The sequence below is a fragment of the Protomyctophum parallelum genome (assembly GCF_964188405.1).
Source record: "Protomyctophum parallelum genome assembly, chromosome: 1".
NCBI classification, from domain to species: Eukaryota; Metazoa; Chordata; class Actinopteri; order Myctophiformes; family Myctophidae; genus Protomyctophum; species Protomyctophum parallelum.
The window spans coordinates 19,313,342-19,329,680 of NC_139697.1; the positions used below are offsets into that span (position 1 = coordinate 19,313,342).

At 45.2% G+C, this 16,339-nt stretch overlaps 1 protein-coding gene across 1 annotated transcript in view; it reads left to right on the forward strand.

Moving 5' to 3' along the window:
• Positions 1-16,339, forward strand: part of hibadha (3-hydroxyisobutyrate dehydrogenase a) — a 48,869-nt gene that overhangs the window by 7,434 nt on the left and 25,096 nt on the right. The window contains exon 4 of the mRNA XM_083787244.1: positions 197-318. Coding sequence (XP_083643370.1) covers positions 197-318 — 122 coding nt within the window. The remainder of the gene's footprint in view (positions 1-196; positions 319-16,339) is intronic.

A 16,339-nucleotide genomic window follows, 5' to 3' on the forward strand; every position in this document is an offset into this window, starting at 1 on the left:
ACTCTGTGGAAATAACTTTGACAGTCCGTTAGAATGGTATACTCCAGCAACCAGTGGTTTCTGCTTCTGGTCGACACAATAACAGTGCTGCACTCTCTCTCTCTCTAAATGTTTTACTTTAATTAACCAACTAAAGAAAGGATGTTGTGTTTTATTAACATTCAGCGTTTGGTGGTGTGATTTCGGTCCTCCTCAGGAAGGTGAAGAAGGGAACGCTTCTCATCGACTCCTCCACCATTGACCCCGCCGTCTCCAGGGAGATGGCTCTCGCCGCCGAGAAGATGGGGGCCGTGTTCATGGACGCCCCGGTGTCGGGAGGTAAGCTCTGGGCCAAAAAAGCATGAAATGGACTGGTGGATGGCTTTGGGATCCTTTTTGGATTTTATCGTTTCCCTCTTAACTGTTTCTGTACGTACGACGTCCCTAGGCGTCTTAAGGATTAAAAACGAGCTGAGCCTTAGACGTCGCTGGACGTCCTAGCGCATCCTCAATGATACGGGGCGAGATAAGAATATTCAGAATGTTTCCTTTTTTTCTTTTTTGGCCCGTTCGCCTTTCGGCTGCCGTATGCTACGCTCTGGGCTCATATTAGCTTGCCGTTGACTTACATGTTAGCGCGGCGGAAAGAATGACTCGTACAGTATCTCCTAATCCAGGCCGCTCTCTGTGGTGATGAACGGATCGATATGCTGGCGCTTCATTTCTGCTCCTCATCCGTCTCCCGCAAAATATGAACGCTTTTTGGATCATATATCGTATAAATTAAAATGATTGCAGTGTAAGCTAGCAATGTAAAGTCAACTTTTTTTAGTAGATTGTTTCCGGGTCATGGCTTTCAGAGTAAAAGCGTTGAGACAACCCCGGCCACCCAGAGCTCCTATTTTGAAGCACTTCCGGCACCGAGTGTGTTTTAATGGTCAGATTCCATAACCGTTGTTCCCTTTTTAACGATTCTATATTTTGAAGAATCTATATGCGTTTTGGCCTTCATTATAATGTTTGATAAACACAAATTCAAAGTGAGGTCCATCCAGGCACCCTCTGGGTTCGTTTAGGGGCGGGGGTTCCAAATGGACCCTTACAGGTCTGTTTACAAATGTGTACAAATATGTGCTCTGAGAGCGTACATTTGTTTGTTATGGTGGTCCTTGAAATGAAAAAGTTGCAATTGCAATTAGGGATGCGAATTATCGATTTAATGCATTAGTAAATTGATAAGGTTTGATAAGCTTATCGATCGATCAACCGGTTTGTTGATAAGCGGCGTTTTTGTAAAAAAAAAAAAGAATTGGAGAATCTTAATTTCCCTCAATTTCTAATATACAAATCTACATTTTGCTGATATACAGAATTAATTCAAAAGGCATATTATATTCCTTAATCAAATATTTATACGGTTCGTCCTGTTCGATGACCTACTCATGCCTTAGCCTTAGGGCCGATTCATACTCCTATTTTACCGCTGTTTCGGCGCTGTAGTGCCGAAATAATTTCGACTTGTCAGAAATTTTCAGTAGCACCGAAGAGCCGACTTTAGGACGGTACCCGCCCCCCCCCCCCCCCCGAACCTCAAATGACGTCACATTGTAGGCTCTACAGAGCCGAACCGACTTTTATTCGGCTCTAAAATAGGAGTATGAATCGGCCCTTATCCTACTTCTGGTTTCTGAAAGGATCTGCTATTATTGGACATTTTTTTGAAAAAAAAAGTGTGAGAACTACTGATTTGCACAATCGGCCTTAACCCATTTAGGACTGGAACGCGTCTGTGTCGCTTTAGCTTTTAACCACTTGAACCCTTATTTTATACTTTAGCTGTGGAAAAATAGCAGATGTACAAGCTCGTAGCGCGGCACCAATAATAATAAAATAAAATAAAATGTGAAAATGTATGCAAATCTTTGAATATATATTATTTTGTCACAGCAAAAGTTTGCTTCTGGGGGGAGCCCCTGGAACAACATATTTTCAGATGGGGGGTCCGCGGCCAAATACAGTTAATTCTGGGGGTCCTTGACATGAAAACGGTTGAACACCACTGTCATAGAAACATGGGTTTTTCTGATAACTGTTTTGATTTAGAAGACTTTGTAGAATCGTCCTCAGGTCTAAATGGGTAACTTAACCCATTGATGCCTGAGGCCGAATCTGGGAACGCCTTCTAGGGCCTGATCTAAGGTTTCTGAAAACCTTCAAATTCTGAAGATTCTTTTTAAAATAGGTATGTTGCTACATGTATAGCAATAGCTGATGAGACACAGAGAGCGCGCCGGCATCAAGGGTAGAACAACGTATACGTTGCACCAGGCGTCAATGGGTTAAGACCAGTTGATACCAGTGAATCTAGCTGGCATCAACAGCAGTGATGCCAACTACTTACTGCATGTGCTGTGTAACTCTTATGTTTCTTTAATACTCTAGCTATATATATACACCTCACTGCTCAGTAACACAATTTTGGCTATAGGTCAGTGTAGCTGCTCTCTCTGCAGTGCTGTTGTAGTTGTAATAAATCACGGTGAGTGCTAAGTGATGCTGCAGATGTAGGCTACGTCTGTGGAGAAAACGCTACAGTTTGGCGACGGCGTTGTTGCCTGCCTCGGGTTCATTTTCTTTCCTGATGAGTTGCACTGGTGGGTGGTCATTATTGTGTGAGGGAGCAGTGTTTGTTTTGACAGCGAATTTAGATTTTAGTCATAAGTCTCTTGAATAGTTTTAATTTAGTTTTAGTCACATTTTAGTCTTTATTAGTGTCAAGTCTAGTTTTAGTCGACTAAATATCCCGAGGTTTTAGTCGACTAAATCTACAGTTTTCTGGCAGGCCTCGATGCCGTCGGAATGATCCAGATGTTTACACCAGCTGAAAAGAGCAGATCTACAAGCTCACAACACGTCGCGCTGCAACGCATTTGTTTCGTTGTGAGCTTGCAGATCGGCTATTTTCAGCATGCAACCAAGTGTAAAATGACTTGCCGTATACTGGATCTCTTTTTAGTCTAGTTTTTATTTGTTGATGAAATTGAGCGTTAGTTTTCATTTAGTTTCCATTTAGTTCTCGTCAGTGGAAAAAAGGTAGTCGACGAACATTTTTCGTCTCGGAATTAGTCGACGAAATCAACACTGATGTGAGGGAAATGAGCACAAAACCACCTAGCGCGCCCGTCGATGGAGACTTGGCGCCCCTCGTGACCTCGACCTCCATGCTTCTCGGCTGCCCTTACACTCCTCCTCTCTGTGCATCTCTAAACTCTTGGACGACACCGATTGGCACGTGGGGTTTGTAATTAAGCCGCCCAGGACCCCCGTCTAGTAGGTGCCTGCTCTGGGTCCCTTTTTTTTTATTGCCATTTCTCTGACCGGGGGTCTTTAGACAAGGTTAAAGGCCTTTAAGTCCTCATTATGTCGGACCCTGTCTGTGTCGTGACGGCCACTTTGACAGAGCACAGGGATCTTACCCTATCGCTCCTTTTAATGGGGGCTGAGCCGCAGCGGCAGAAGAACCCTCCGTGTCAGGGCCTTTTTCATGTTGATGGAGCCCTAATGGCGGGTATCCCGTGTCAGTGTCCTTTCATGTTAGATAAAGAGTCATAAAGAGGAGAGGAACTGCCCTCACATGGAGTCTAGGGGAGGGGAGGGGAGGGGAGGGGAGGGGACGGAGAGGAGGGAGATAAGGCCAGAGGGAGATGTGTCACAGTAAACCTCTGTCTCTCTCTATCTCTCTCTCTCTCTCTCGCTCTTCTGAGACAAACCCAAGGGTGCAGCGCTGCATTGGAGACGCACTTAAAACCAAGCTTCATCCAAATACTGACATAATGTGTGGCCGACACAATCGTATACAGTTGCGACTATAGAGCCTGTTTGTTCTCTTGTCACGACAAAGTTTTGAAGGCGCACAGATTCGGACGCCACCACCACCACCATTGTGGCTCCCTCCCTCTCTCTCTCTCACACTTAACCGTCCGACACGTAGCAGACGCATGGATTTGGTCCTATACAGACTTGATGTGTTTACTGGCTGGCGTCTGCACTGCAGCACGGTTCCGCGTGTGTAGTCTGTGAGATCAGAGACCTGAACTTAGCCTGTAACCAGCCCTCCCCCGGGCTCTCACACACACACACACACACACACACTGTGTTTACATACTGTAGACGGTTGCGTAGTTAGTGTGTGCAGTCCCGTGTGAAGGCTCTTCCCTTCCCCAGCTCTTAGCTAAGCCCTCTTTTACTATCCCGAGATGACCAATGATTTACCCCGCTACCTCTGGCCCTGTATGACTAGCCCCGCAGACGCCCACAGAACACACACACGGCACTGTAACCTCGCCTCTATAAGCAGCATCAAACGGGCAGCAGTCTTTCTGTCTCTGTCTTGACACACACACACACACACACACCCCAAAAATCCCCCGGCACGGGGATGAAAGTGGTCCGGCCCCCTCCGATAAGCTAAGCTGAACTTGTAGACGCAGAGGTCAAGGGAGTAGTTTTTCGGGAGGGGGGTTGCACAACGGGTCAGCTCCATGGGAAATGAACAAACGGCTATTGGAATCTTACTTGCTTTCCATGAGCTTTTCCACCACCTTGCGCACACACACACACACACACAGTCTTACCATGAGGAGACGGCAGTGGCTCAGTCAGGAGATATGGCTGCCGTGTGGGGAAATGTACAGTAAAGGGTACCCCCCCCCCCCCTCCCTCCCCTACCCCAGTTCGTTCCCCGGCTCTTTTCTGTCCATGAGCAAAGACACTGAACTGCTCAGCAGCAGTGTTGATTTCGTCGACTAATACTATGACATAAAAACTGTTCGTCGACTACCGTGTTTTTTTCCACTGACAAACTAAGTGAAAACTATAAGCTATGATGACTAAAACTAAATATATTGACAATTTCGTCAACAAATAAATACTAGTCTAAATTGTTAGGAATTGACTAGTGGACAAGTCATTTTACACTACAAATTCTACAAACTCCTAACGTGTTGTGAGCTTGTAGATCGGCTATTTTCAGCAAGCGTAAAATCAGCCATTGCGACGGCATCGACGCCCTGCAAAAATACATTTTAGTCGACTAAATCAACTGTACATTTGGTCGACTAAAACTCGACTGACACTAAAACACTCTTTAAGTGATTTAAAATGTGACTAAAACTAAATGAACTATTCAAGAGACTATGACTAAAACTTAAAAAAGTCCTACCTAAATGTTTGTAGGTAGGACTAGGGTCCTACCTAAATTAATGCATTTCCTCATGGGGATCAATAGAGGTAATAAAAAAATAAAAAAAATCCCACCAGGAGATGGCACTCTACCCAAATAGGGCTCCTCATTGTGTGTGTGTGTGTGTGTGTGTGTGTGTGTGTGTGTGTGTGTGTGTGTGTGTGTGTGTGTGTGTTCCGACTGACACAGATTTTGACTTGATCCACACACACAATGAATTGCATTTTTAAAGCACTTTACAATGGTTCATTCCTTCATACATTGGGAGGTGAAGTGGCAAACAGTCGACGCCAGCGTCCTCACTTCCCACATTCGCACACCGACGGTGGTATAAGCTCACACCGACCGACTCATTGGAGGCAATGCGGGGTTCGGTACCTTGCCCAAGGACACTTCGACATGTGGCTCCTGAGCCACAGCCGCCCTGATTCACAATGGTTATTAGCTCGATCCATTTAACTTTGTAAAAGCTTAATACACACTAAAGCCTGAATTATACTTTGTTGCGTCATGCCACTGTCAAACACTAGAAAGTTAGATATGCAAGTTGACAACGCTTCAAGTCCGCCATAATGTTTCACCTTTTTTTAAAGGAGCATTGCTCAGTGTCGACAGTGGACAGTGTCGGTTTTCAACTGGTGGCCCGGGGACCACCAGTGGTCCTTGAGGAGGTTCCAGGTGGTCCCCAGCTAAACGATGGAGAGTTGGTAAACAAATTGTAGATCTTTTAACTCTTGAGAGCGTCAAATGAAACCAAATGGACCCGTACAGCGAGGCCTATATTTGGTTTCATTTTATGCTCTCAAGAGTTGAATTAATTTACAAGAAATATACACATATTAGAGAATGTAGAAGAATTGTTATTTTGGATCATTGTTTACCTGTTGTCTCTCCTAATGGTACCAACATCGATACAGCATGGAATTGTGGACAAAGTACTATCCAACGATAACTAAATATTCTTTCGTTTTGTGTCTTGAGAGGCTAAATGTCATCAAATGGTGGTCCGTGGCTCAAATGCCGAATAAATAATGGCTAGGCTAGTATACTATACTTACAGTACTATATAAATGCACCATTTACCCGTACGATGGTTTGATGCCCAATTTGTCGCGCTAAATAGACTAAACTAAACTGTAGTCCCTGGTTTCCAGGAGATGTTCCGTTTCTGAGTTTTACTTGATCGGGGCAGCAGAGTGTATTTAAAACTGATAAAAACACAATGCACACCTTCATAATGATCTGTATCGGATGGCTGCAGAGGACAAATTCCATGTATGTGTACATGAACTTTGGCTAGTACACCAGCAACAAACTAAAGGGGGCACATTTAATACATGCGGGGCATATTGGCAGTTAGTACAGATACATGGCATACACGGCATGTTCTTTTTTTGGCGGGTACCATCATTGTTTTCATTTTGAATTAATATATCTTTCTCTGACGTAACGCGTATTTTTGTCTGTGTGCGGGGTGTGAGATGGTGCGTTAGCGCTTCTCACAGAAGTGTGTGTGTGTGTGTGTGTGTCTCTCTCTCTCTCTCTCTCTCTCTCATGTGCGTCACTAGGGGTTTGGCAGTCTCCCCTGGGGTCTGAATCGTGGCATAATAACCCTGTTAAAGCGACAATCAAAAAAGGCTCGTTCTTTCATCCATGTTCCTTCTCGCGCTCTCTCTGCCCATGAGAGAGAGGCTGAATCCTGCTCAGGGTTTCTCCCCGACACTGACCAGTGTCTTGGCTGTGGCCCTACATGACCCAGCTGTGTCCTACACACACACACACACACACACACACAAAGTTGTAAGCTGTTGCATTGCACTCACAGTGACGTACAGACAGTTACATTCCCATAGACACTTGTTTTTACACACACACACACACTCTAACATTTGTTCTCACACACACTTGCACCACTGTCTGGTGTTGTTAAAAGTGTCCGCATGCAACGGCGACCCACAACAAAACGGCCTCTTTACGTCACAGACGCGGGGTGTTGGCACGGCGATGGCAAAAATAGGAGCGCTGGCTAACGAGCAGCGGGGTCGTTAGCAGTAATTACCCAGAATGCTTGCGTCTGTGTCTGTCAGCCCCGCGGTGGGCTGCCACAGCGCTAACGGACGACGAAAAAAAAAAACAGGACCCTTTTAAAAGAAAAAGGGGGGGGGGGGGGGGGAACCTAAAAACCCCAAAACCCCAAAACCTTTCATTGTGTTTCTCCCAAAGGCTGGGAAAGTTGGGCTATCGGGTATACGAATGAAAGAGTGCTGCTGTGACAAGGCCGCTCCGAAGGCGAGTCGTGGGAGCGTTGGTAGTTTGGGGCTGATGTCGTATATGCGTGGCCCCGGGACGGCTTGTAAATGCTCGGCTAAGTAACCGTTGGGCATGCACGCTCGCAAGACGACCCTAATCATATCCACTCTCCACAACAAGCATGTTATTTGCTCACTTGCTGTTGACGCCTATAAAGACCTGTGACCAGATTCTACAAAATGTCTTTTAAATCCCGACAGTTTTCTGAAAAAGCCGTGTTTCTATGTCGGAGGTGCTCAAACTTTTTCATGTCTAGGACTCCCAAAATGATGTGTATTTGTCCGCCGACACCCATCTGAAAATGATTTTCAATTAAATGGCAGATCTGCAAGCTCGATCTGCTGTTTTTTCAACAGCTAAAGTATTAAATAACGGTTAAAAGCTCGGGGGCACGGTTGGCACAGTCGGTAGTGCTGTCGCCTCCACAGCTAGAAGGTCCTGGGTTTGATTCCCGCTGGGGACGCTGTGGGCGCTGGGGACGTGTTCTCTCCTTCGCGTCATCAGTGCCCATATACCCGAGGCGGGGTTGGCGAAGGGGCCTTTCTGTGTGGAGTTTGCATGTTCTCCCCGTGTCCCCTAGGGTAGGTATACCCTCACAAAAAACAGTGTTTTTGCATCGTCCAAAGACAAATAGGCTCTGATTCGTGCAATATTTCCAAGGTGAAAAAAGGCAATCTTGGTAACATGATTAATGTGTGAATTAAAATTCAATTCAGAATCAATAATGACCCCCAGGTTCTTTACTGTACTGTTACTTTCTACAGTCAGGTTGCCAAGTCTGCTTATTATTGATTCTTTCTGCTCACTAGAACCGATTATGAGAACTTCTGTCTTATCCTCATTTAGCTTGAGAAAGTTCTCACTCATCCAACATTTGATGCTAGACAGACAGGTCAACAGCGGGTCTAAAGCACAGGGATCATCTGGAGCCACAGAAAGATATAGTTGGGTATCATCAGCATAGAAATGAAAATTGACTCAGTGATTGGTATTGATTGATTGAAATCTTTATTAACAGTTTGTAGAATTTACAGTACATTTTAAGCACAAACTCAATACAAAGACTGTCAACTGTGAGTGGACGACCCAATTAAGCATTACACTTGTTTACAACAGGGTCAATTCATCAAAACATTTAAAGACATACAAACATTTAGAGACATACAAATAGACATTTCTCTGTAGGTAAAGAACAGAACAGGAATTCATCATATGGGAAGCAAAAAAGGGAAAAGATACAATATACAGTGAGGGAAAATGGGGTGGGGGGGGATTCAGATTTTAATGATTTAATGATTAATGATTTAATGAGTTCACCCAATGGCAGTATGTACAAGGAGAATAGCAGAGGACCAAGAATCGAGCCCTGTGGAATACCAGAACTGATGTTGTGTTTGTCTGAGTCAAACTCGGCTAGATTGACAAAGTAACTTCTGTTTGATAGGTAGGAGGAAAACCAGGACAGGGCCGTACCAGACAGGCCTATCCAGTGCTCCAGACGCTGTATTAAAATTGAATGATCAATCGTTAGATCTAGAAGTAAGAGAACTGATACATGTTTCTTGTCAGCAGACACCCTAAGATCATTCATTACTTTTACAAGTGCTGTTTCTGTGCTGTGACCTTTCCTAAAGCCAGATTGGAATTTGTTATGCACTGGCATGACCGGAGATAAACTTTGTCCTATGGAGGAGTTCCTGTGTGTGTGTGTGTGTGTGTGTGTGTGTGTGTGTACAGTGTGTGGGGTTCCTATGGGGTGAACAATCCCATGCGCGTACGTGGGTGTGTCCCTGGCTGGTCCCTGGCATATCTTTTCAAATGGTGGTCCATGACGGGGCTAATAAGTGTCAATTTGGGGGTCCTTAACCCAACGGGCACCCATTTTGGTGTCAGCATCATGTTATGCTTTAGCTATTTAAAAATAGCAGATCTACAAGCTCATATCGCGCCACCGAGTGGCGTGATACGAGCTTGTAGGTCTGCTGTTTTTGAAAAATCTAAGAACAACTGATATTTTTAGAATCTGAGCTCAGGTCAGAATGGGTTCATCAGACCAGTGTGTGTCCGGCAGAAACCTCATATGAATCTGATCTCAGGTCAGAATAGGTTAAATTGGCATGGAAGAACCACTGATTCCGATCACTATAGACTGGGACAGTCTTTAGCAACTCACCGGCGGTGAGCCGACATCTAGTTAAGGAATGGGAGGTGCGAGTGTCGTCATTGGAAAGGGGTGGGGGGGGTAGGTCAGGCTGTCAATGTTGATGGCTAACCAGCGCTAAAGAGACAAGAGAGATGATTCCAAAGTCTAGATTAGCATAACAAGCCCCTTCACTGAGGGGCTCCTGGTGACACATACAGAGGCAGGAGAGAGAGAGAGAGAGAGGGCCGATGTGTGGCTGGTGGAGAGTGATGGAAGAAGGGACTGGGGGTGGTGGGAGGGGAGGGGAGGGGAGGGGAGGTGTGTATGGTGGTGCTGGTGGTAGTGGGAAGGGAAGCATGGGGGGGGGGGGGGGGCTAGCCTGGACCCCAGATGGAAGCAGACCCACAGCAGCTGGGTGACTGGCCCTCCCTGCTCTGCCCCTGTGTCATCTGCTGTGTGTGTGTGTGTGTGTGTGTGTGTGTGTGTGTGTGTGTGTGTGTGTGTGTGTGTGTTTGCAGACCCAACAGTCAGCTGGTGTATGAGACGAGTCTTACTGAAAGTCTCCGTCCATCAAATGTAGCACCAAGCCCCATACACAATGTCACTCATCCGAAGTGGAATTAGCATTCTGTCTATATGAGTGACAGTTTCTGCACTTCTTTTAGGGTTTTGTGTTTGACACACACAAAAAGAGAGCGAGATTGAGAGAGAGAGAGTGTGTGTGTGTGTGTGTGCGTGTGCGACCCCGTGCGCGCTCCTGTCTTGCTTGCTATAACCGATCTAATTGGAGATCATTAGTAGCCTCCTCTGTCCAGGATGAGTCTCATTGGGTCAGTGCAGGGATTGATTGTGAATGGCTGTGAAGCTCCCTCTCTGCCCTGCCTCTGTGCCATTGACCAACCCACCCTACGGAATAGAGCTATTTCCAATGATGGCGATGATGATGATAATGATGAGGGTCTGCCTAGTGGTCAGTGATCGGGCATTGCTATAGCGAACAGCTAAATGCCATAATGACTTTAATTACAAATTGCACAGCATTATGGTGAAAATGCCTAAAACTGAATTGACTTTAATTTGGTGTACTTTTCCTCCTTGCTCTCCCACCAAGTGCACTTTTGCAATTTCTCACTTCTAGCCTAGGGTTCTCTCTCTGTGTGTGTGTGTGTGTGTGTGTGTGTGTGTGTGTGTGTGTGTGTGTGTGTATAAGAGTCAGTTCTCATGGCTTTGTGCTCGTAAACCAGATACATTAGCGAAGTTGGCAGATGAACCATTTGAAAGTGCTGATTTCTTTTTTTTTCTTCCTCTCCCTTCCACTTTTTTATACGCGAGTGATTTTGGTTCATGCACGCACGCCCTCTTTACCGTTTCACTTATTTACTTGATATCCGTCATGCTTTTTTTTCACTGGGGCTTGTTTGGGGCTTTTAATTTGTTGAGAAAAAGGTCCCTGCTTTTGGATGTGATTGTAAACGGTGGACCACATATAGGCTGCGCTGTTGGCCCATAAACTTTCTGTCCCCACCAGTTCTAGTCGTCTCCCAGCCACTTTGCCACTTAACTCTGTTGAGTGTTAAGGCTCCATTAAGCTGATTATAGATGCCTGTGACCAAACTTAAATGTCACCATTATATATATGTCAATATGTGTGCCATTTAAAAAAACAAAACAAATGCATGAATAAATACAATAACAAGGGCAATGCGGGGCCACACAGCAGGCCTGTTTGCACTGCAGCGACTTCATTTGAACATTTTAGAAAGATTTCTTCAAGTCCAGCATTTGTCGACACCTGTTGGCACGCTTAAATGAAAACCATTACATGTTAACCCATTCTGAACGGGCACCCATTTTGGTGTTAGCATCATGTTATGCTTTAGCTATTGAAAAATAGCAGATCTACAAGCTCATAGCGCGCCACCGAGTGGCGCGCTACGAGCTTGTAGGTCTGCTATTTTTGAAAAATCGAAGAGCGACTGACATTTTTAGAATCTGATCTCAGGTCAGAATGGGTTCATCAGACCAGTGTGTGTCCAGTGGAAACCTCGTATGAATCTGATCTCAGGTCAGAATGGGTTAAAGGACATTGTTACACGCCATCACTGGAGGAAATACGTTTAGAGGAGCGCTAAACAGTGTATTACCATCTTGTTTATGCGGCGAGTGTTTATTTTCTTTCTCACAGTGTCCTCGAAGAAGGGGGGAAAAAAAGTGCAGGGTTGTGGCACACTTTCAAATGCGTCATTCTGCTTCTAAACCATGGGAACATACAAAGTGTGTGTGAGTGAAACTGGAGTGTGGGTTGTTTGTTCAGCCTCATATTCACAAATGTAGTTTAATTTAAACCCACCGCCAATAAAAGTGCCTACTGCTTTACACAGGGCTCGTATAACTCCGGGACAAGGCCTCAGAAGCTCCGACTGACGCCTCAGTGGCAGCCTGCACAGAGAGCCGCACCTGTCCCCTACACACACACACACAGACACACACATGCGCGCATGCTTGCGTTCAACTGTGCGCACACACAAAGTACATCGCCTAGCAACCTCCTCACATAAACACAAATGTCTGCATGTACACAATCAAATATACATGCACCTTTTATCTCTTATAATCCACACACACACACACAAACAAGCTCGGGAACACAAACTACACCACACACACACATACACACACATACAACTAACAACCACATGTGCAAATTCATAAAAAACTGCTCTGCCCCATCTTGTGCACACAAATAACGCGCGCGCGCACCGCACACACGGACCAACTTCAAAAAGAGTTGAACTTTTAAAGGTTATACAAGGCTTTAATGAATTGCCTCGTTTGAGTCCTCCGTGCACAATGAAAGACGGCGCTAATTAATCTTAGCGCTCGCTACGACGACGAGACAAAACCAAAATTGTTTTCTCTGATCTTCGCTTTGCCCTCCTCGCCCTCCACAACATCCAATTTCACCCTCTCATGTTTATGGTCGTTGGCTTGGTATAAGGAAGCATATACGGTTAATGATCTGTCTTAACGGCCTCTGATAGCTCACTTAACTGGAACTCTGTTTTAAGAGCAGATGGACTGGAGTTGGCTGTGTGTCGCTGCTGAAAGACCCACGGTAAAGTCCTCATTGTTAATTTATCCATGTGTAACTCCGAGAGACTATCAGGGTGGATTTACATTCCGATTGATGCAAACTTGTTCCTGAATACGATTGCCTGGTCCCCGCTGGCCATGATTCACATTGGCCGAGATTCAACAGTGCGTTCAACTTGTGTGAATGCACTGTGAATGTGGGGCGCTGTGGACTATGGCAAATGTCATGCCACAGAAGAAGAGTTCTCTTAGAGTTTAGAGCAAATAATAGAGTTTTGGCTGTGTTCCTGACGTTGTCTTGAGTTATATAATAACAACAAACATAACATACAATAACGACACAGATGACCCGATGAAGATCGAGTAGATCGAATAAGCTATTCCTATAGTATGTTTATCTCAGAGCCATATAGCTGGGAGAGTTGCACCATTGAGGGGTCAGAAAACAGCATGCTCAAGTGCTGTTCATGCAGCCCTGGAGTGTGAAATACATTGTTATCAACGAGGGCAGCGCAAATATCAGCAATTTTAAGCACGTTTGCAACATGACACGCATTTTAGAGTATTGCACAGTGACAACTAAAGTCTCTGCAATGTTTATGTTGTACTATTACTAAAAAAAGATCTAAAATAAAGGAATTTTAGATCATTAAAGCTGGGCTGTTGCCTGAGTCCAGTACATATACTGCCAACGTCCGGTCCAGGACTTGTCACTCTTTGCCTATAGCACTTCGCCGATAGAAGTCTATGTAGAAGAGCCGCCATTGGATTGGTCCCATGAAGTGAACAGAGTTGTCCTAACTCTGTCGTATATGTCAATGGCTCTGGTTTATCCTAGCTGCAGCGTGGGGTTTTTTTGGGGGGGGGTCTTCCACGGCTCACTCTATACTCAAACTAGCGGATTATCATTCTTTGTCAACATTCAAGTAGAACTTCAACTACCAGAAGTACAACCCAGGTAAAATATTGTCATTATAAAAAATATGATTATAGACAGTCCACTTCCTTCTTTTAGTACGGATGGCTTTCACATTGCAACGAGACGTATCCGAGACTTGATTGAATGCGGTCCCGTGGACCTTCTTCATAGACTAAAATCTGACTTCTGTTGAATGACACCCAAAGTATGAAAACCAGCAAGATGCCCTGTCGTGCTGAAACAACAGAGCTTCTTAATACGGCACAGTTAACCCATTTTGGGGCGGGAACCCCTTTTGGTGTTAGCATTATGTCATGCTTTAGCTATTGAAAAATAGCAGACCTACAAGCTCATAGCGCGCCACCGAGTGACTCGCTACAAGCTTGTAGGTCTGCTATTTTTCAAGAATCGTGAAAAGCGACAAAGTGTTTGATACATACATAGAAAAACAGCTTTTTCAAGAAAACAGTCAAGATTTAGAAGACATTTGCAGAATCGTTCCCAGGTCAAAATGGGTTAAGAAGCAGGAGTTAAACTATTAATCTGGTGTCTGTGAGGTCAGATGTGTAGAGTTGCTGGCCGACTGACCGACATGAAATGTGACTGACTGACTGACATGAAATGCAGGTTTTCATAGTAAACTGACTTATATGGTCGCAATTTGGGTGTCCTCGATCATCATTGACCAATTGCAAATTATTTAATTAAATTACACAATTGAACAAAAAATAATCCTTATTGGAAATTGGGATTAGTTTTTTCTTATATGAAAATTGCGTTTTTCATATTATACACATTATGCTGACAAAGTCCATTTATTGCCCGCCAGAATTCTACTTATACACCAGACTGGAGTGCATTCTTGACATTTAAAAGAGACAGACAGACAGAGAGAGAGAGAGTTCCGTCCCTTCGGGATCCAGCCATAAAGGACAGCCTGCTGGATGTGGCGACGGTTAGTTTTTATCCTTTGCTTCTATAGCTATTCCTTTTAATTCCGCTGTGTTTTATTCTCGTTTTTTCCTTCTCGCGGTCAAAAATGTATTACGCTATAGCCATGTAGTCTGCATACAATTGGACAAAACCCCCATGCGTACTGCATCAACTCCTCCATGCAGCGGTATACACTCGCTGATACATGCATAAGTTAACCCATTTTGGGCCGGAACCCTTTTTGGCGTTAGCATCATGCTATGCTTTAGCTATGGAAAAATAGCAGATCTACAAGCTCATAGCGCGCCACTCGGTGGCGCGCTATGAGCTTGTAGGTCTGCTATTTTTTGAAAAATAGAAGAACGACTGACACGGAAAAACATGGCTTTTTCAGAAAACTGTCAGGATGTAGAAGACATTTTTTTTTAGAGTCTGATCTCAGGTCAGAATAAGTTAACTCCCACACCAAAACCCTCTATTGTATTGTTCTCCCGTCGTCCAGAAGACCCCTCGTCTCTCCGCCACTCTTTTCTCCTTTTTTTTTTCTCTTCTCCTCCTCCTCCCCGCATCCTGTATCGTCTCCATGGATACGTCTGCTCCAGCCATCCCGTCCCGATCCGTTCTCTCCCTCCCTTGTCTTTGTCGAGTCTCGAGTACTACTCCTCCTCCACCATGCCCGTCTCCTCCCCTAGGGGGCGCCGCTGTGTAAAAGACGCTCGGCGCGCCTATAACGATCCGGGGAGGAGTGTCATTCCCGCTGGGATGGATGGATGGGGCGGGCGGGCGGGCGGGCGGAGGGCCTCGACGCTTCATGCCGAAGCCTCATTAGGATTCCTCTCTAATCCGTCTCTGACAGGGCCCCGGCCCCTGCATATGGGATGTCCCCTCACACACACACATGCATAACGTACGTACAGTATATGGACACGTGCGTGTGTGTGTACGCACGTATGTATTTGTCATGCATACATACTCGCATGCCACGCAAATTCACGCATGCACTCGTGTGTACGCGCTCGACAGCATGCATACATACGCACACTCAAATGCACTTACGTACGCACATTTCTAGACAGATGCTTGCACACGGACATTTGCAGACAGACTCCTCTCGCACACACACACACACACACACACACACACACACACACACACACTCCTAAACAGACACACACACACACACACAGACGTACACTCCCCTTGTGTTATGCTAATGGAGTTATTCTTCCAGGAGCAGCGTCCTCCATCATCCGGCTGTCCCTGCTTATAGAAATCCACTACAGATCATAAGAGCTTATTATGGGTGATTAGTTAATTTCAGGGAGGGAAGGTGGGAGGTAGTATAGTGAGCAAAAAGAAAGATCTTTTATTTTCTTTTCTTTTTTTTCTCCCCACTGCTTTCTGTATCTCTTTCTGTATGTCTCTCTCTCTCTCTCTCTCTCTCTCTCCTTCGTTCTCTCTGTCTCACGCCCCCCCCCCCCCTTCTGTCTTTCTTACTCTTTCCTCCTTCAGCTCTCTCTCTCTCTCTCTCTCTCTCTCTCTCTCTCTCTCTCTCTCTCTCAGAGATGTATTGATCAGCATGTTGACTGTGTTATCAATAATCCCCTCTTTAGTCCTCCCACAAAGAGTGATCTCCACTAATGAACCTGCACAGTTGTCACTGTGTGTGTGTGTGTGTGTGTGTGTGTGTGTGTGTGTGTGTGTGTGTGTGTCCGTGTGT